Source organism: Trachymyrmex septentrionalis, unplaced genomic scaffold, assembly GCF_001594115.1.
Source record: "Trachymyrmex septentrionalis isolate Tsep2-gDNA-1 unplaced genomic scaffold, Tsep1.0 scaffold24, whole genome shotgun sequence".
Taxonomy (NCBI): Eukaryota; Metazoa; Arthropoda; class Insecta; order Hymenoptera; family Formicidae; genus Trachymyrmex; species Trachymyrmex septentrionalis.
The window spans coordinates 1,048,580-1,070,964 of NW_017305397.1; the positions used below are offsets into that span (position 1 = coordinate 1,048,580).

Here is a 22,385-nt window from a genome sequence, read left to right on the forward strand (position 1 = left end):
ATATCGATCGGCAAACTAACGGAGAAGAGATTATGATAAGAAAGGTTATGATAAGAAAGGTCGGCATATATATACACGTGTATGTTTTTTTTTTATCACGGCGACAATACGTATCGAGCGTATAATCAGAGCCGATAAGAAGCTCTCAAGAACGCAGTCGTGATGCGTTAAAGTAGAGTGTCCTTCATATGTGCAATGCGAAAGGCCATTCGTTACATATCGCACCGTTTGATGCACCGATGACCCACTGGCCTTAACTGCATGGAGGCGACTTCTGGAGTGTGACCCTGACGAACGTTTGTGTACTCTTAATTGAACCCAATAAGTCACTGGACACGCAATTTGGCGAGTATGACGAGACAGTGAAAACTCGGACTTGTACTCCGAGTTTTGACTGTCCGATTCTGTAACTCTTAGATCTGGTTTTTCATTTGCTGATAAACTCACGGTTAAGTTTAACCAGATAATGTAAAAATTGTATTCTTCTATCTGTGATTAATCGCTAAATTGAGCTCTCTAAAAATTTTTATCTCACTCTAAACGGCTCTGCGTTCGAAAGAAACATCACGTGTATCATCTTACCCTTGTTTGGGTTGTGAATAATAAAGATAAAACGATACACGAGGACACTCGGGTTTCTGAACGCAATCGAAAGTGAAAGCTTATTCTTAAAGATTAAAAACTGACCCACTGTTTTTCAAGACCGGTTCAATTTTCACTCTTTGAGATTCCACTTCCAAAGAGGTTTTGTAGTGAATAACTATTAAAGTTATCGGTTTAGTGATTATCAAAGCTAGATAAACATAAATTTTACACTATCATCAGGTTAAGTTAAGTTTAAACAAATTAATCAGATAATAAAAAAAACGACAGTTCGATTTGTTGCGCAGTTTTTCTATCATATCTACGCAATGACAATATAAATACCAACACTGTCGTTACAGAATCTGGATATTTAAGTGACGCAACATTCTTTTATTGTACAGGGCAGTCCTTTATTTTTTCAGGTAGTTTAGATTTATTTACTTTCTCAAAACTCAATTTTGTCCTTCACTTTAATAATATTATGTAAAATTCTTTTCTAAATAGCATTCCAATATTTAATGTCACGCTAATGAACGAATATTTATGGAAACAACTTACAAATTTAATTTTATACAAGTATAAATTTCAGAAATTAAATGCGTAGACTCATAAACTCGTTTGGAAATATTTAGGGATAAAGTCCTAAAATTTATCCTTTATTTTCTGTAAAAAAAATATGGTCATGCCGTAGGGATCGCCGTAGCTTTGATCCTCAACCCGCGGTCTGTTGGATTGATATCATCCGGAATAACGTCGACGTGTGTGCGTTCACCATGTTGATTTTTCCAGTTATTACTTACAAAGGGTCGACAATTTTGATTTCAATCACAAACGGTTTGGAAGCACGCAATGGATAAAAAAAAATGGATAAGGCTGAAGAGAAAACTCATTTTTCAAATACTAATTAATCTTGCGAGCTGACGTTACCAGATTATGGGGAGGGGGGTTGATTTTCGTCATGCTTGCTGACGTGCGACAGATCTTTCCGGAATGAATTCCATGTAGTTCGGATCGATCGGTTACACGTAATGCGGTTGACCGTCGATAGAAGGGAAGAGGGAAGCGGCGACCCCGATTTCCCATCGATCATTCGTGAATCCAGGAATAGAGGTAACCCGGCATAACAACAACGGTCCGGACGTTTTAAATTTGTTACAGCTTTTTACAGCCGGTCGATGAACGGTCAACATCGAAATAAGCTCGCCGACTTAGCGACGTGTACACTTTAATATTCATCGGAGAAACGATGCAAGGTGATGCGAAATTATCTCCGACGAAATTAGATAATTGACTTTCACAATGAATTATGGCGGCACGCTGATATCGCCGGCGCAATTTAAGAGAAAGTACAGATTTGTATTCTAAAATGGACCCAATAAAGGTAACCACAAATGTTTCTCGAAAGATCGCATTGTCACCACGTGTACTTCTGCGCTTACTTCCAAAGCACGAATTTTCTTGCGAATTTCCAGATTATAAGATCATCTTCGTTTTGCCGTTGCACAAAAACGCAGGGTATGGTCTCGAATTACAACACGACCGGAAAGACCGAAGGATTCTTCCCCATGTAAAAAGGGTCGCTCATAAAACCTTTTTTTCTAGGACAAAAACGTGGAAAGTGAAAATTTGTTATGTACAGACATACATATGTACATACAAATTTTCACTTTTCATGTATTCATTCTAGAGAAAAAGTCACATGATCGATACACAAAAAGGACAGTTTTGCTAAAGTATCTAATTTAGCTAAGCACAGATTTGACAATATTTGTAAGATCATCAAAATATGTAATTACGTGGGAATTCAAGTATGATGGGCAATTTTGCAAAGGTTTAACAAATCTAATAACCAATTTGAATATCCTACATAATTACTTCGACAGTTCAACAAAATTATTTTCAGATCTGCATCTAACTAAATTTTTGCACATAGGAAAATGTTCTATTGCTATAAGAAAAGTGATTATTCAAATTATTTCCTTTCTTTTAAATAACGAATATCTTTAACAAAAAAATATTCTTTTGATAATAATTTTATGATATACTTATAAATTTAAAAAAAAACTCATGTATTCAAAACATAGGTATTTATTTTCTTTCGAAGAATATTATAAAATTGATACAAGTGACTTTATATAAGCACATCGAATCTATTATATTTTAATTTAATAATCTCGATAAATCTTAGAATTCAAAATATATTCTGAATAAATTTGATGTTTGTGATAGACTTTTGAAATACTTGAAACAATTATTTACACAGTACAGTACGTACATATTTTTCTATGTGTAGATACTTTAGCAAAAAAAAAACCATCCTTTCCGCATAAATCCTTCTCGCAGACAGGATTTGTTTTTGAAATGGGATTGCTTCCGAGAACCTAAAGAAATATAAATGGACCGCGGAACAATACCGACGACGTTCTCGGATACTTCCGACTGCAGGATTGCCGATCACTGCACGGCCTAAACTGTGGGACACGTTCGCGTAACGGAGGAGAAAGAGGACGGAGATAGGGCATGCCCTTGCCATACGGAATACGAAATGAGGGAGATATCGATTTCCGCCACGTTACACGCTATCAGCGGACAGCGTTACCATGATAACACCCCCGCTGCAGCGGGACCTGATGCAGTCGACTCCGAGGGACTCCGCTTCTGCACTCGATCCCGCCGTCTCTTTCTGGCACGTGCGGGGGAGAAAAAGGAGAGATGGGAGAAAAGAATCCTACACGCGACCGCAGCGCGGCAACCACAACAAAGAGACGAATTCTTCAACAAAACCGACACGCCGCAAAGCAGACGCATTGTCGCTCTCCTCTCCTCTCTTTCGCGAGTATCGCTTTCGCAAGCGCGCGTACAAAAGCTTTGAAACAAAAGCTTGTTGTTCTTCTCTCTCGCTAGGTGACTCGGCTCAAGTGCGGCGTAAAGAGAGAAAAAGAAGACGCGGAAGACGGCTTCGAGAGGATGTTGAGAGTAAACGTTGTATCACCGCGTCTTCTGGATGACGGTGGACCCTTGAAAATCTACTTTCACCGCGGATAGTTCACAGAGAGGAACGAGTATTAACGAGACGCTTGGTTTCGACAAGTAGACGCTTCCTTTTATATCATGGATATCTTTCGCCCGAAATGTTTCCCTCGTTTTTGACAACATGAAGAAGTCTGCAGTTATTCAGTTGTCAAGAGATAAATAACAGTCGACATGTCTCTCGCCAAAATCATTTTCCAGCTTCAAAAATTCACGACTAATTAATTTTCTCTTCCTGTTTTTACGTCATATACAACTTTTTTACTGATATACTTGAAGTAGTCAGTGATTTGAGAGAAAATTGCAGTCGGAGGAAACTTGGCACGTCGACAATATCCGTCCCTTAGAAGCAAACACGAGTTCTCGCTTACGCATTTTCTCATATCGTCGAAAGCAACGGGAATATTTCGAGTAGTCAAGCGAAATACAAGCCTTCTGGTTCTTGTTACCGACAAAAAAAAAAATAACGTCAGCTCTTATCGTCTTACGTCATTGCGCCTTGCGGGTATTTACCTTCTCTTGCCGATCGGCCGGCTGGATTTGTGTTGACCGTGCACTTGAAATCGCGCAGAGGAAACCGACGAAGAAAAATCGACCGCGAGGAACTCTATGTTGTATATGGAACCATACTTTCTAACGTGTGTTGACCAATAAAAATCCCGCGAAATGTAAACGCTAGCGACTTAATTGACCGTGGAACCTTCTCTCCGAGATTAGATCCCGAGGTATTATAATTAGCGACGCGCGTCTCCTTTCCCTCTTTCTCTCTTTTTCTGGCCGATCGCTGCAAATTAAAACGCTTGATGAGTTTTCTCACCAGTTTACCACGCTCGAAGGCCATCGTGCGCCAGGCCGAACGGTAAATCGATAACGTTTCGCATTGACCTCGACAGCGGCAACATCTCTCCGTGTTCTTTCTCTATTCGTATCATATAGAGCGATGGTCCGGAGAATCTTCAGGGCTGATTAAAGGTATTATATCTCATGGACATCGGAAAATGGAATCGGAAAAGTGAAATGGTAAGAGCGATCAATCAACATCCGAAAAATTCATATACATCAGCTTTTACTATATAGGAATGTTCCGATCTCCAAAAGAATGAGCTTCCCAAACGACAAAGTGATTTTAAACCGATCAATTTTGTGAATAATTGATTTTTCTAATTAAAAGAGGTTATTCTAAACCGGTCTTTTTGTAAAGAATCGGTCTTTTTTTTTTAACAAAGAGGATTATTTCGAAGTGATCTTTTTATTAAAAAATTGATTTTTAGCGAATCGATTCAGAGATTACATATCCCTAGCTTTTCCGGTTTTTTTTTCATCTTCTATTGATTTAATAAAAAGAAAAGTGAAGTTAACTATTTGTAAGTAATTAAAATATTATTATATATCTAGCGTTAGTATTAAATAAAATATAGTGGATATGTATTAAAACTATCTTTTTATTTATTTGTAACTGACATTATGATACATAATATAAATACATAATATAATAATCATATTACAATCCCTTACAAATAATACTTCACTTTTGTATTTACTGAATCAATAGAAAAAAAAAAAACATCAACAGATGCGAGAAGAGAAAATAAAGCTACAGGTATGAATTTTTCGAAACAATGCTGATTGTTTGGCCCCCACCGTTCTTTTCCGATGTTCATGGGGCGGCACCTTAACTCTGAATCTCGATAGAAACACAGGATCGAGACAATATCGGGGCTTCCAGCCCCTTATTCTCTCAAGCAGTCTCGGCGCAGCGGGTCGCGAGGGACCAAAGGCTTAAGAGGCTAATTAACAACCGGTATCAATAAATACGTCAGGTGCATTGACGCGCAAAAGGTATCGTTACCATATCGGAGTTACCCGCCTCCGCAAGATCGGCGCAAGACGGGGGCGGAAAATGACTCCCCCGCCTTCCGTACCCCGCGCGCAATCTGTCACTGTCAAGGGCACCTATGCTATGATCAGAGACCGTCTCTATATCGTCATTGTTAAAGTCATTTCCGTCGCTCGATTACCCTCGGCGACATCGCGCCGCATCGAAAACTTAACTGCGATTCTCCACGCCTGTCCATAAGCCCCCCCCCTCCCTCTCTCTCTCTCTCTCTCTCTCTCTCTCTCTCTCTCTTTCTCTGTGATCGTCGTAATATTACGCTGATTGTTCCATTGTCGCGGAACATCCTACTCTCTTTATTGCCCAGCTGCTCCTCCTCCTATCTCTATTCGCGGGGATAGATGAAGTCTATCTACGGTGTGTCTGGGAAAATCAGGTAACCTAGCGGTGCGTTTAATTAAACACAGCAAGCTTCACGTTTCATCAGACAAATAAACAGCACATTCCATTGATGGAAACCGATCGATTGATCCTCGGTCAGAATGCATTCCTTGACGAACATTGCGAGTGGAGTTTCTCTTTGAGAGAATTTAATTAACCGATCCGGCGCGGGCGCTCACGCGAGGAATCATCACGCACAAGAAACCAATTTATTCGTTTTACTTAACCATGTTTATTCAGTCCGTAATAATCTCTCGGTAAAAAAAAAAAAAGCGCGGTGTAAAAAAAAAGAAAAAATCCATCATTACTGTTTTCCGTTACAGGCTCGAAATAAAAGCATGAATAAAGACCATGTCACGCATTGGAGATTAAGGATTGAAGATTAGAATTCAACTAATCAAAACGAAACGGATTAAATTTAATTTAATTGATTCACTCTAAAAAAAAAAAATCAATGTGGGTTCAACATCATGAATTTAAATCCACATCATGATAGTGTTGTATAAATATCAGCGGTTATAAATTCACATGTTGATGTTAATCTTAACATCAACACGACGAGAATTATGCAGACACCGCATGACGTTAAATCAACACTGATATCTTTTTAAAGTGTTGAATTTATTCTAATCTGTAATTCGCAATTCTCAGTCTCCAAGTAGTGTGACACGGATTTTAGAGATGAGGAGGCGTCTGCAAAAAGGACAATAGCGTTGCTATTACGCCGAGTTTCTTCAGCGAGATATACCGTGCCCGAGGAGCTTCTTTCGCAGCCGATGACGTGGCTTTCGTAGTACAGCGTGACCTCCGTCGGTCTACTTTACGATGAAGTTGAATCCTGGCAAGCAAAGGAGAGGTGGCTTACTACGGCATACGATTTTATCTTCCGCGATCACGTAGGCCTCTATTATGAGTGAATTGATAGTGTTTATTTATGTTCCGGCATACATCCTTCCCCCGAGAAATTAAGAGAAGACCATGAAATCCCTAATATAACGTAAACAGAATTACATAAAAGAAGATATATGAATTCTATTAATTCTACACACAGAAAAATATCATTCTATTGCTAAAAAACAGTGATTGCTCGATTTATTTTCTTTCTTTTAGTAACGGTTATTTTAAACAAAGAATATGTTCTTGAAAATATTTTAAAATATAATTATTAAATTTTAGAAAAAACGTTAATAAAGTTAAAACAAGAATTTATTTTCTTGTTTCAACTTATCGATTCTTATCATTTCTTCTAAAGAATATTATAAAATTGAAGAATCGAATTTGTTTTAATTAAAAAATTTTGATTAAAGTTAGTGTTAAATTTATTAGGATTTAGAGTATATTTTAAAAACGAATTTGATGCTTGTAATGAACTTAGATTTGCGGGTACATGAAATACTTGAAGTATAATTAATTATTATTTGTATACAGCATGTATTTTTGTGTACACACGTACAAAAAGAAAATGTATGGCAAAAATGTACGTAACGCAGTACAAAGAGATGATGAGATCCATGAAGTAATTTACAACGCAATAACAGATTAATCGTTACGAAATAACGAGTCCGAAAGAGGGGAGCCCTAAAAATAATAACGGATTAAATTAAACGCGGTCGATTGATTTTCGTCTCCCTATGTACGTACACGCGATGTCAAATATGACGTTTATTTTTATCGGATATAACTTGTGTCTTACAAACACACGCACGGTTGTGTTTGACATTGAACGCGCCGCTAAACGGAGAGAATACACGAGCCGCCCGCGGACTCTGCGTCGTACCAAGGATGCTGGGAATATTAATACCCTCCTAGATGGTGGCATCTAGATCACTCGACGGCGCTCTGATGGAATGAAAAGAAAAGATTTTAATGTCCTTCATAGTTAGTCAACGCAGTGAAAAAGGGAGAGTAGGAGGAGGAAGAGGAGAGAGGTACAATCTGGCGTGAAAGATGAGGAGAAAAGAGGTGCAGAGGCGGCAGAAGTAGAGGCGTGCGACGATGCGAGCCAGATTATGAAAATCAGAACAAACGGTCGTCGGTGTAGGTTAAAGGCTCGTTGCGCCGCGGCCGGGGCGTGTAACGATGTCACTTTTATTAGCCTCATCAGGGACACCGAGAGAGGCATCCTCCGACCGGGGGCGGGTACCACCATTACCTAATATCCAACGTGATCGCGTATCTCGTTACGCCAGCAATTTGCATCCATCGACGCGTCGTTGGGCGAGAAAGTTTTCGCGGGCCTCCCGTGAGACGACGTGAACGGCGCACCTGCGTATTATATCTTAGAATAAGACGAGACAAAATTCTCTTCCGCAGTGTATCTTTAGCACGTTCAGAAAACGAAAAGAGAGATGCGAAGAATCCCAACGGCGCGATAAGAGCCGATGATCAGCGACTGTAATGACTGTAACTTGGCCGTATTAATTATATTGGAGATTCGACGAGAGCGCGCGCCCAAGAAACGTCAGTAGATGCTTTCCATTTGACGACACAACTTTTACCTTTAAATGTCAAGATAGAATGACGTTTGTGTCGACTTGTGTAATAGCAAATTCGAGTGGACTCACTGGTGCAAATTAAGAGGATTCTCAAGTTTCTGTTTTGTTAATTATTTTTTTAAATAAATATTTTTCTAACTGTCTACAGATTTAACGATAAACGATAATATTATATCGAAAAACGAAGAAAAGTTGAAAAATGACAGTTTTTATCGGCTTCGGGCATTGGCTTTAACAATATTTGCTTTATATAAAGGTTTAGTTTATTTACTATGTACGTAAACTATGAAGGTTTACTTTGTACGTGATAAAACTTGATTTGAATTAGGAGTTATGAAATAATATCGAGTTCTTAGAACTAGGCTTACAATTAGATAATATGAAAAATTAGTTGGAAAATTTGTACGTATATATATGTGCAATATTGATGTAGTAATGTGTAGTGTATGACAATGACACATAAATTTGTATGTGTGTAAGTTCTACATTAAATCCTGAGTCAGTAAAAGATCATTTATATATGCCGTAAACTGTTAACATTGTTGTAAGCTATAACAAATTGACCAATCACAGTCGAATGTGAGCAGAATGAAGTCGGTTATTCTCTTCACGTTCGATTGTGAATGGTCAATTTATTATAGCCTACGATATAAGTTAAATTTGTGGCATGTATAAATGATTAAAACAGACAATTTTAAGACTCCTTTAAAGTCGTTGTGCATTAATTTAATCTCAATGAAATGCAAATATTTTGAATTATAAAACTTATTTTATCTAATATCACAATAAAGTGATTGATTTTACGGTTTACTGATTTCTATATTTACATTAAACACATATCTTTACGTCAATTTGTATACCACGGTCTTGTTAGAGGGTTACACAAAAAAATTCTTCATTCTAAAATTCCATAATTTTTTCCTAATTTTCAGAGAAAATCTCAGGAGTTTTTCTAATACTTTCAATAGTTCAAAAAAATTTTTGTATTTTTCGTCCTGATTTAGAAACTGTTAAATTGATCTCTCAATAAATAGTTTGTTGAGAGACCTATTTAACACAACAATGTTAATTACTATTACTATTGCTAACTGACACTGCTTACATTTAATTATTAAGTTGGTAGTATTCCAAAACTGCGTTGGTACATATATTAAACTTCTTTAAAGCCAAGAATTATTTTCCAGAAAATTTTGCAAGATTTCCTGACTTTTCCCTGACTTCCGATTTCGTAGCAAGTCTGAATATGCACCAATATGCACCGAGTTCTAATCGAATTTTCTATAAATGGAAAGCACTATAATGATAATAAGTCAATGACACCAAGAGTTCCAAGAAAACTTGGAGGAAAACCCGCGGAGTAAAACCGAGTCGCGAGAATCACTTCCGTGAGAGAAACAAGCCCTACCTTCGCTCGAGATTGCGTAACATCCCGACCACGAATGCGGTCGTGAAGGTAATTATTATATTATGATTGTGGGAAAATTAATATTCCCCCCACCTTCTCCGTCCCCCTCTTTTGATGTAGAACGTGGTACATTATCAATATTCATTTACGCTCACAATTTAACGAAGTGCCTGAGTATTTGATGTAATATAATGTAACGTGTAACGCCGTTATGCAGTTTCGATCAGAAATTCATAGTGAAAATCAAACGGAGTAATCGGGGTCACTAGTTACATCGCAAATCATATTTCGTATGCTTGCGAAGAGTAGCATTATACGAGAGTTCCCGTGCACGTTCAGCTTGAAAATCGGGTTATACCCTGCTCGACTACCTACGATTAATTACACTGAAAGCATACTCGTGTAATTACACTGTGTAATACATCCGTCATTTTAACGAGTGCACTATTATGCGGTCGCAACGTGTATTAAGAAAAAATAAAAAAATAAAAAAAAACAAGAGATAATTTAAACAACAATTCTTTAGGTGGAAAACGCGATACGAACTTTTTGAAATTAAAACCCCGAGCGAATGTACGTTTTTAATTAATTGAAATGTGTTAAGGGAAAACTAACAAGAAGGCAACGAAGTGCCTGATTATATTATTAGCGGAAAAACTTTTGCGGTAGCGCAACGTGACGTAACGTGTAATAGTCTTGCAGTTAAAATCTCATAATTCCTGTACGAGACGTCAATCACGAGTCACCGGGAGAGGCGTAATTACATACAGCGAGTTCCGGGGGAAAAAAAAAAAAAAAAGACACGGAAAGATTAAAATCCGGTCTACGACCGCGGATATGTCGCGCGAAATAGAGTCCTGTTTTCGCCCTTCCTTCGGACGAGGATCAATGACACCCCGTTCTCTTTTTCTTTTCCATCAGGACGTGACATATCACTAATGCCGAGTTCACCTTGGAGGAGTGATGTTAACTCGGCTCTTGTCTGTAAAGTCTATCCTACAATTACGTAAGCGTAGTTATATTTACAATTGTTGCAGTTATAAGAATTGACCAATCACAGTCGAATGTTCTCCTCGTATTTGGCTGTGATTGGTGAATTTTCTTACAACTACAACCACTTACCACTACGCTTACGCAATTGTAGAATATACTTTACATATATTACACGAGTACGAACTGGAATACCGCGTGCGTCACTATTATTACATACGATATAAATTGACTCTAATGCAATAATATTAGGAATTTCGCAATCGGCAATTGTTATCGCGGAAACTCCACGGTATATATTAATCCTGGCGACGGTGTATCACGACCTCTGGTCACGCAACGGGAAGCGTCCTCTTTCATGCGATACAAGAGAGCAAGTCGGAAAAAAGGAAAGGAGGGGGACGAGGAGGGGGGGAGAGGTACCGGTTATCCTTGGATATCGTTCCCGAAGGAGATTGGAGTTGATTGATAAAATTGCGTGTCGCATAGTGGAAGTGTCGAAGAATAATTGATACAATTAATCAGCGAGATTATCTTCAATCGTCTCGAATGATTCCATTTATTTATCCTCGCGATCTCGGAAAGGAAAAACAGAGGCACGATCGTGAACCGAGAATCGTAAGCTGTGAAAGAAATCGGAAGACGGGGGGGTCTTCTCTCCCGGCCGTACGAATGAAATTCTCGTTGAAGCTTATCGAGATCCGGTCGCGAATTTCTCAAAGGACGGACGTCCCTTTTCTAGAACACCCTGTAGTGTCCCCGGGGCGACGACGGTGAATCATCCCGCGTCGAGCGACACACTTCGTGAGTCGAAGATAACCCGTTTTCTTAATCGCCGTGTACGCGTTTACTCGAGCGTGCGTTATCCTCGTGCACCGTGGCGGCGTGAACGGGAAAGGGAGAGAAAGAGAGAAAGAGAAAGAGAAAGAGAGAGAGAGAGAGAGAAAGAGAGGAAGGGAAAGAGAATGACGAGGAAGTGCGCGTGTGCTAGGGGAATTTCCAAGTTCACCAGGCACCTCCATCGATCTGCCGCTATCGGCGTTGTAGCGGCCGGCTATCAGCCGCCACCGCCGTCGTCGTTGCTGCTGCGGCTGCACTTTACGTGCCGCGGCGGCGTTCACTTTTATTCGAGGCTAACACCGCCAGGAACCACCACCGGCCGAGCTATCGACCCCTGAACTTGACCCCCATAGAAGCGAAAGCCTAAATCCCACGATTAGAGCCTCGTGCACAATCCGGCACATCCGCGAATTCTCGATGCTTTAGGCTGCTTTCCTTTTAGGAGACGCAATCGACATAAATGTCGTTCTATCTTTATATTCATTCAATGTCAAGGATAGAACGACGTGTGGTTGTGTCTGCTGTATGTGTGTCTTAAAAGGAAAGCCGCCTTAGACAAGCATCTACGACGAATTTGTAGGATATAATCTTGAATTAAAAAAAAATTTTCATTCCCCAAACGATTGTCCGTTCTCATCCCGGTCCAGAATTTCTCTTTCTCCCTCTGCTGCGCGCGCGTCTCGTATACTCGATTTTTGTTTGTTGTGAATTGTTGCGCAATAAACAAGGTACGCCCAGGTGTTGCCCGCGGCTGGTCGTATTGTTCGCGAATCCCTCGATCTCTCTCACGATGGATGCGTTTTTCCCCTTGCGGGAGGGGGGGGGCAACGGAAACAATGCGATCCCACCCATTTTCTTCTCTTTAAGGGGTTAGCGCGGCCCGCAATCGATTCTATTGATCTATCCCGAATAGTCTATCTTATCGAGGGTCGAAAGAACGGTTTCGTCCTTGCGAAATGCTGAGAAATAATTCGGTTCCTTATTACAATCTTATCGCCTCTCTCTGCATCACTCTTGAGTGCATCAACCTGAAGTCATCGCTGCGTAACGTCTGCCAGCGAATTTATCAAATACCGATTTTTTTCGAAATCTCCCCGGCGAAACGCAGAATGAAAATAAAAAATTTAAAGGAATTTATATGTTTCGCAAGAGTCTGTCCCAAAGTAATTGTTTCAAAAGAAAAACCATTGTAATGTTTATGATTCTATAAAAAAAAATAAAAAAAAGGAGAATATTTCAGGTAGAAAGGATATTATCGTTACACAGCGGGGAAGGGGAAAGACATCCTTTTCACCAAGAAACTATGAAATACTGCATTCTGTTGAATTAAATGGCATCATTGTAACTACGTTGCACGAAATTATATGTATATGTCAAATAGATTATTATCCTGGCCGTGTCGGGAAAATCAGAATTTTCTCCTATCTACGACGACCAGAGAAAAGCGAGACATTCGCAGTAGTTTTTTTCTCGCGAGGAAATGTTCTATAATCTTCGTGGAAAAAAAATCGTTTAGGATTCTTCTATACTCACCATGGTTCTGTCTGCGTGCGTGCGTGCGCGTTCGTCGGTAATCTACTTTAATCCAAATAACGCGCGTACGTAAAAATCGTCAGGCGACACTGAGGCGGAAAATCTCTTTCTCGTTTCTCTTTGTCGCGGTTTATAATCTCGCGACAACGATCATCCTACGAGCACGATCTTCTGTTTCTCTCAGTCGACGAGGGCTTCCGCGTGTCAACGGCCCGTGTGTACGTACGAGAATAACGCCACGATGAAGCGCACTGCGCGATCGGCGATGAACGAGTGACGTACTGCTCAACAGTGCTGAACGTAGCCGAGTAACTGACGCCAGCGCGCGAAACGCCGAACGCGTTCCCCTCCTAACTTCGCGTCTCGTTCGTCCTTGTCGCGCGGCCGGCGAGCGCGCGAACGTCCGTCCTCCTCGCGCTCCCATTGGTCCTGCAGGATCAAAAACTGCGACGACCTCTTATTCGAATCTGGAAGGATGAAACCCACAAGATGGCCATTTTCCTTGGGAAATTAAACGAACTCGGAGCTTTTTATTATTGAAAAGATGAAAAATATATCCACAATTATAATGCAACAATATGTTCTCACTTGCGATTTACGATCGTGTTTGCTGCGCATACAATTACGAATTACAAACATTTGTTTAATTCATTAAGTTAATCCACACACATACATTGCGGTTTGATCTCGATACGGAATGATAGTTAGGGTGCCGCGTTCAGCTCGTGAGGGCGTACGAACTCGTAATGTTTAATTCCGACGATTGGCCCTTCGAGGATTCCGTATAGCCACCCCTGCGCAACGTGCGCGCGCTTTAATATCAGCAACGCGTGTTTTTTTTCCCAATGAACGCATTTTGTCTGTCAAGAGTTCATAGAGAGAAACTTTTAGTATATATCGTATAGTTTATTCCTTGCATTAAAAGCAATTGCTTGAATCGTAGTGCCACGAGGGGTGATTAGCGAGATGCAGATTGTAAATTTAAATAAAATTAATTGTTTTATTCGGCGCAAAAAGTGCGCGAGCTTCAAAGTGACGAGCGCGCGCGCGCGGGCCGTATCGACCCTTCACCATTGGATGACGCATCCTCCAATGACCGACCGGCCCGGCGATTACGTCACTCCGGGGGTATATTATTGACGCCGGACGTATGCAACGGCGTCGCACTGCCGCGTTTCTCCGGGGGACATCCCTCCGTGTCTTACGACCCCTCGGGATCGTCCTGGGGGTTGCGTAATGATCGAGCACCCGGTGCGAGATCGCAGCAGGTTTAACCCTTTCGGGAGAAAACTTCCCTCTGGCGAGACTTTCCTGATATGGCGGAATTCTCTCTGGAAAAGATTAAACCCTGTCACAATTCGCAACATGTGTATGCCGCTTCGAAAATAGATTATTCTTTTGAGTTATAGTCTGACCTGGAATGAAGATGAATCCCACAGGGATGTAAGAAGAAAGAATGTAATTACGGATGTAAAGGAAGAAAGAAAACATGTGCATCTCGCATGACATTCATTTTTAAGATACAAAGAAAAGTGGACAGAAACTACCTTTTTTTTTTTTTTTTGTTAAACATTGATTTGGAATTCTTAAGTAATGCCATGTGACAAATAAAGCTATGCGATCTGCGAAGACGATTGTCTGTTTTAAGAGGCATACTCGATACGCTTGTACGAGATATAAAGATACAAAAATAAGAGTACAAAAGATACAAAAGAAAGAGTATATAAAAAAATATGTTTTTTCTTTTGATTTTAATTTCAAATTTTTAAATATGGGAAGAACGCAGAAAAGTTTATTAAAATATCTAAAGATTTAGATAAATACAGATCTGTGAAAATAATTTTATTAGTCATTAAAAAATAATTATGTAGTACACTCAAACTGGTTGCTAAAACGTCAAAACTTTTTGCAGCATTGCTTATTTAGCTTATTGTAACGCTTGAAAGTCTCACGTAACAATTATGAGAGTTCAACAAAATTCTTTCCAGATCTGTATTTGGCTAAATTTCTAGATATTTCAACAAATTGTTGTGAAGGGTATACGATCTGCAAAGACGATCGTCCGTTTCGAGAGGAACACGAGATTGTTACAGTAAAGTGGCGCAATACGTAATACGCATTGCCGTGTTTTGGCCTTCTCCGTTTCCTCACTCAATTTCAGGAATGTAATCTTTATATTCGACCGCCGAGCGTGCCACAAACAAACCGGGGCGTTCCGGCACGTCTCGTGTGTGTTATGAATTCTCCCGCGGAAGGGACAGATGTACGCCCTCCCATCTCCAAAATTAAAGCTGTCGACGAAAATTAACGTTGTACGACCGGAAATCCTTCTCCTGCCTGCTCCTGCCGAATCGATCGACATTTTATACGTTTCCGAAAACCGCGAATCGCGTCACGCCTATTAAAACCCACTCGTCCATCGAGTTTCAACCACCCCGAATTTGTCAAACAAGTCAAAGTCAATTTAAGCAACTTCGAGCAAACTCTGATTAACTTAACAATTAATTCAATGGGGATCAATTCAAGACTGAGAAAAAATTTATAGTAATATAGAATAGAATATCAAAATTTTTTGCGATATTGGTAGAACAATTATTATGTTTGGATTTCCGAACAAAATTATTTTTACACTTGTATCTAACTAAAATTTGTATACATAATTCAGCAAAATCCTTTCCATGGAGATAAAGCTCTGATCATCCGACCTGCAGATTTGACTCTCTTTGAAAAATCGGAAATGGTTCAAGAGGAACAGAATATCCATCGTGATTGATTTATTGTGTTGTTGTCTCGCGATCTCACAATACTCGACGCGAAACGATTTTATGTCTCGAAAAATTTATCAAGTATCCTCTATAAGATTCGTTACGCCACTGATTGGCAACCATTTAAACGATGAGTTCCGAAGAGTCAATTGTCACGCGAGATCATCACGATATCGATCTCACGCGTATTGTTCCAGTTTAATCGGTGTATACTTATAATTGTTAGTGACGGTAAACGGCACAGATTGAAAATGATGACGGATCAGTCTTTAGGACATTAACCGGTGGGGGTGGGAGGGGGGCGGCCCTTCAAATTAACGCGGCGTGTTGTCGGACTTCCGTTGTGGCAAATTGGTGAACGTTCTCCGACGACTTACGAAAGATTGACTAAAGGGAGAGTGACGTCATCGACTTGGAATTCGAATCCCTGAAGTCCTCAAGTGTGGCGATCGTCCTCGACTCTCTCTCTCTCTCTCTCTGTCTTTTACTTTCTACCGTTAATCATTCGCGCGCACAGATCGACATTAATTTCGAATTCATTGATTTTCTAGAAAAAAACGTAATTGCCTGCGCGAGAAACGATGGGAAAGGTATATATTCTTCCGACTGGCTGGAAACTGGGCTCGAATTCCTACGTCAGAAAAGATGTATTAAAATAATCTTAATATTTTAATATATTTTTTTATCTTATTTCACCCTAATATATAATATCTTTGTAGACATCATAAAGTAATATGAAATTACATTTATCATACGAAAAGGACGACTTTGCTAAATTATTTAAAAATTTAATTAGATACAGATCGAAAAATAATTTTGTCGGAGTATCAATATAATAATATTCCTCCTGTGAAGAGGAAAGGAAGAAAGATGAACTGGTGCAAAAGTTCAGCTAAAAAGAACAGGCCTTATGTAAGACTGGTTGCTCAAACTGGTTGCTAAAATGTCAGAACCTTTTGCAGCATTACTCATCATGCTTGAGATTCCTACAATAATTTTAATGGTCCGGCAAAATCATGTTCAGATCTGTATTTAGTTAAATTTTTAGATGCTTCAACAAAATCTTTTCACGAACGATTAGATGAGTGGACTTTTACGCTTCGCTATCAATAACAACATCATTAATTCTTACTATCATATGTTATCTGTTTTCCCACTGCGGCTGTAATTTAATATCTGCTTACATTTCCTCTTGAAGAGTTCTCGGATTATTTTAATTATTTTAATTACGAAATATGGTTTATTTTTCTTCTGATATAACCGGATTCAATTTTTTTTCCGCCTAGATAAACTGATGCCGTTCTCATTGACAGGACTCGAGGCGTTGGAGAAGGCTCTTTATTGCTGGGAAGACGCGCTCACCGCGTTCAGCTCGACTCTTGGCAACGACACCCTGGCTCTGCCGTCGAAAGCCGACGCGGCGTTCACCCACGATGTGCAGGAGCTGCTCGACATGGGCTACCAGATCCAAAGCCACGCGGAATTGCTTTTCCTCGATCAAGTACGGTATCTCTCTCTTCTATCCATCAATCCGCAAAACTAATCCGCTGACTCAGCGTGACCACGAGATCCGATTTTCGATCTGGAAAGACCACCGCCCGTCTTTCGCGGGTAGACGAAGTACGGAATGGACGATCATTCCATTCCGTTGCATTCATCATCAATTGCCCTTCTACCGGTCCGGTAAAAAAATGCGGGAAATTAATCCAATTTAAATGACGACCGCCCCGGGGGTAATTAGCGCAACGAGTCACTTGACCTGACGCCAGCCACCGGGAATTGTTGCGGAACGTTAATGGCATAGGAAGTGAATGACTTTCTCCGAAAGCAATCTGAGTTTTCGAAACGCAATACATCGAGAATTGGGCGGATTCATTATCGCTAGAGCTACGATCTATCCATATCGCCGACACATTCTGACCTTTGTCTACTTACTTTATCTTCTTTTTTTCTGCAGCACTCCGTTTTATTCCGCAACGACAGCGAGGAGAGTCTCGACAAACCTTCAAACTTCGGTACACGGCTATTTGGTTTCAGGGATAAAGCTGACGCCGCATCGTCGCCCGAATCGTTCGAATCTGCACGTGACGGGGTGAGTTATATGCACGAGACAGATAAATATAATCTGTCCGTATCCCGCGACAGATTAAACGGATGTGTTGAGTGGCTGTGGGACGTTAATATAATTCGAAGACGTGCAACACTCTCGAAAAATGATCAATTATTTTATATCTAATAATATCTATGTCATGTATTTGTTTTCGTAATTATGATCTGTTTCTGATAATTCTCTTGATATGAAAACGATAAATTAGCTTCTCATTAAATTATTTCAGGTTGCAGATTTGCGTGAATTCGAAGAATTTTCAGAACTATTTCCACACTTTGAGAAGCAAAAGCTTTATCATGCTGCTCTTAAACAGTACGAAGATAAAGGCATTCCTTGCAGGTAAATTGGTTTAGTTTATATTTGCATCTCTATACGTATGATTATAATATATAATCACATGTTACAGGAGACTACACACGGAACTCGTAAAGTGCGGATCAGATGTGGAATACTTAGCGAAAGTATACTGCCTGCGTCAAGCCTATACGAAATTATTTAATTTACCTACGGCAACGACATATATAGTTGACGTAGGTCGTCAAGTCATTAGCGATTTAATTATGTACGCGGATAGGGTAAGAATATTAATCGAATAAATAAACATAATGTAAGTATCGCTTGTGTGACATTAAAGGAAGAAATTTCTATATTACAGGATCCTAAGGATTACTTAATGTATTATGAGCGTATGATGGAGTTTCTACAAGAGCCACACAATCATAGTATCATGGAGGAAGAATTGACCGCCCGAGGTGTCAAGTGCATGAACTTTTATGACGTGCTTATTGATTTCATACTCTTAGACGCGTTCGAAGATATGGAGAAACCACCATCGTCCGTCAAAGCTATAATTCAAAATAGATGGGTGTCCGCCAGTTTCAGAGAAACTGTATGTACATGAATCTAAATGTTCTATTGCATTTTTTATTTATGTAATCGTCGATTATCTTTAAAGGCGATAGGAACGACTCTCTGGTCCGTCCTGGCAGGCAAGCGAAAGATGCTGAAATACGATCAAGGCTTCTTGGCGCACTTCTACTCTATCTCCGAACAAATCTCGCCGATGTTTATTTGGGGATTCTTGGGTTCCGAAGAGAGCCTACGTTCTACTTGTCAATATTTTAAGGAACAAGTAATCGAGTTTCTTGTAGATATATTTAATTTCTTCAAGGTACGGTACACCACGGTCGATGACCTTGCCGTGGATATTCTCAGGGAAATGAAGCTAAGAGTCGACAATATAAATCAAAGGCTATCGTTAGAAGGTTGCTAGCCAAATTAAATATGTTTAGGCAACAATTTCAATGCAATTGAATGCGCTTGATATTACAAATTACATTGCATATACTGCGTTCAATTTATGTTGTAAAATAAAATGTTAATATCAATATTAATGCAGAAATTAAGGCAGATATGATAAGTTGATAAAAGATGCAGTACACCATTGCACGTTTTAATTTTCATTACCGCGCCCATAATAAGTAATTGTAGTAAGCAATCTGTGAAATTATCTTACGAAATAGTATCACAGAGTGACATTGCGCACCCTTCCTGTTAGCACCAATTAGAATCACGCATATGTCGAGTTTTATCTAACATTTGAATATATAAAAGTTATATCAATTTTGAAGAAAACATTTAACAGACTCTAATGTCCAGTTCCATGAATATAGAAAATATAAAAAAAATTAATAAAAATATTCACGATAAATTTTACATAAATGGATATCAAATTTATAGATACTTTATTTATAAAATTTGAGAAATTAATACATTACGCACACTTAGAATGAAACGTATGATATTTATTTTTTGACAGAACGAATAAACGTCGCTATCAGTCATTGTGATACAAATTTTGTAGATATTCTGTAAATCATTTTGCAAGATTTGCAAGACATGTAAAACATTGCAACCTGTTAATATTTATCAATGTGTAACACAATCGTATTTTTTATTTTATTTTATAAAGATTTCCTTTTTAATATCTTCGCATAGATTGTAAAATGATACCTCGGTGATATCTTCTGTATTATTTAAAGGATTACGATGTATTTTAGTAAAATTAAATTTTATAATTATATAGTTATGATTTATGTGATAAAACTTAGAAGCATTTAAGTGTAATCATGTAATATAACGTCGTTCTTAGCAGATATAAATAAAATAATATACATTTTCTTACAGTAGTAAAAAAAAAGATCATTTCTAAGTTTTATGAACAAATTCTCCCATTGTGTTTTAACTTTACTAGATAATTAGTTTTATTAAAATATTCAATTCGTCTAAAAAAACTTAGTATTTTTATCATTATTTTATACAAGTTACCATCACATGAAAATATTTGTAGCTAAATTACAAATTATACATCATGCAGTTAAATAGCAATCCAAAATTAATGCATTTCCAAAGATACATTTATAAAATGTACTTGTATGAATAATTATTATAAGTCGTACGCCAATCAGTTTAATAACATTCCGAACATAAGGTATACGTATGATAGTACAGTATATTATATAAGTACACATATATAGGGTGTTTTATAAATGTATACTTTAAGAAGTAAATTTATACACTAAAATAAATAAAAAACATCATATATTCATATGTCTTACATATTTTAGCATTCAAGTTATGGATGATTAAGAAAATGTTCAAAATGCTCGTTTTGTGCTTCAACACACGTTACTGTACATTTTAGCACATTTCGACATTATCTAACATTTATAAACAATATCCATTAATCGGACAGAATTTCAAACAGTCGATATTTTATGTTCTAGTTACTGTTCTAAATACTGTTCTAAAAGCGGCAAAATGGTAATGTACACTTATGCTGAAATGGTCGGCATGCATTTGATGTACCTAAGATCGGTCATGCACGATGGTACTCTGTCTCATTTTCATCTTGAAGTGAGAACATTCCTAAACAATGCATTCGCAAATCGATACATAGGGTGAAGCGGACCTACCTCACAACGATCTCCTCTGATTTCAATTCATTAGATTTTTATTTTTGGGGACATTTAATATCTATTATGTATTCAACACCAGTAAATAATGTGGATGTTCTGCGAGAAAGGTTACGAAATGGATTTGAGACTATTCGAACAATATCTAATATTTTTGAACGATTGCGGGACTCATGCTAAGGCGTGAAGTAGCGTGTATTGATGCACGAAGCGAATACTTCAAATATTTTCATTAATCGTCCATAACTTGAAAACTAAGGTATGTAAGATATATGTTCATATGTTCTTACTTATTTTAGTTATTATATATTTACCTCCTAAAATATTGACATGTATTTATGAAACACTCTGTACACAGGGAATGGAAGTAACTCGTTATTTGTAATGAAGTTACAAATTACTTTTTTAGTAATTTTATTGATAACTGTTATTTTTTTTTGGTAATTGTAACGGTAACGCAGTTAATTTTTTTGATAACGGTAACAAATTTTAGTTACTTTTATCATTATTTTATATACGATTGTACACGGTTTGATTGGATACAAACCACTCATAGCGCTTGAGACTAAAAAATCCTTAGGCCGCTATGATTAATGGTTGTCTATTTTAAAAAAGTAACGAAAAAGTATTGAAGAATTACTTTCTCAAGTAACGATAACTGTAATAAGTTACTTTTTCTACTCTGTAACTGTAACTTGTTACTTTTAAAAGTAACTTTCCATTCCCTGCATATATATAGTATATATTATATAGAATGTATCATATAAGAATATACACTGTTAAAAACTTCATGAAATTTAATATATACTTTTACACAATTTTAATTTAATTTTAATTTCATGACATTACATTAAATTTAATGTATTTTTAATGAAAATTTATTAAATTTAATGTATACGTTCATTACATTTAAGTAACTACTCTAACTTAATTTTCAGTTAAATTATTTATTACTTTTAATTTCGTTCATAACCATGAGCTTCATTTACATGTAAAGGAAGCTCGTGCTTGCATTTTTAACAGCATAGTATTGATTATTGATGAATGATGAAAATACATTTAATTATTTTTACTGGAAAGAAGTATATGTGATGATAAATGTATTAATTTCATGACATTTGATACAATTTTGTAAATGATAATCCTTAAATATTTATTTTGTAAATAATTTAATTATTATACGTGAAATATTATCTTATTCAACAAAATATTATATTTGAACAAAGGTATCATTTTAATTATGGAAATAAAACTACGGACATAAACAAGATATAAAACATCACATAAAAATTATACTTACTTTAAATTATACCTTATTATTTCAGTCATTATAATCAACATCAAGAAGTTTAATCACTAAATTGCTGGATAGTTTTTAGGTT

General features: G+C 37.9%; 2 protein-coding genes across 6 annotated transcripts in view; one reads left to right on the forward strand and one right to left on the reverse strand.

The window, feature by feature from the left end:
• The window catches only part of LOC108748746 (protein unzipped), a 28,749-nt gene extending 15,281 nt beyond the window's left edge, over positions 1–13,468 (reverse strand). Inside the window, exon 1 of one of the 2 annotated variants that reach the window (XM_018487058.1) lies at positions 13,154–13,468. In XM_018487058.1, coding sequence (XP_018342560.1) covers positions 13,154–13,156 — 3 coding nt within the window. In that variant the 5' untranslated portion in view covers positions 13,157–13,468. Of the gene's footprint in view, positions 1–10,454; positions 10,509–13,153 lie in introns of those variants that run through there. The other variant, XM_018487059.1, reaches the window with a different exon arrangement.
• LOC108748745 (mitoguardin) overlaps positions 1–19,720 on the forward strand; it is a 36,411-nt gene extending 16,691 nt beyond the window's left edge. The window contains exons 4-11 of one of the 4 annotated variants that reach the window (XM_018487056.1): positions 16,470–16,565; positions 17,205–17,419; positions 17,876–18,010; positions 18,255–18,367; positions 18,435–18,603; positions 18,684–18,917; positions 18,984–19,093; positions 19,200–19,720. In XM_018487056.1, the coding sequence (XP_018342558.1) occupies positions 16,470–16,565; positions 17,205–17,419; positions 17,876–18,010; positions 18,255–18,367; positions 18,435–18,603; positions 18,684–18,917; positions 18,984–19,093; positions 19,200–19,251 (1,124 nt within the window). In that variant the 3' untranslated portion in view covers positions 19,252–19,720. Of the gene's footprint in view, positions 1–16,469; positions 16,566–17,204; positions 17,420–17,875; positions 18,011–18,254; positions 18,368–18,434; positions 18,604–18,683; positions 18,918–18,983 lie in introns of all 4 variants that reach the window. The other 3 variants (XM_018487053.1, XM_018487054.1, XM_018487055.1) reach the window with 3 other exon arrangements.
• Positions 19,721–22,385: the final 2,665 nt, after the last annotated feature.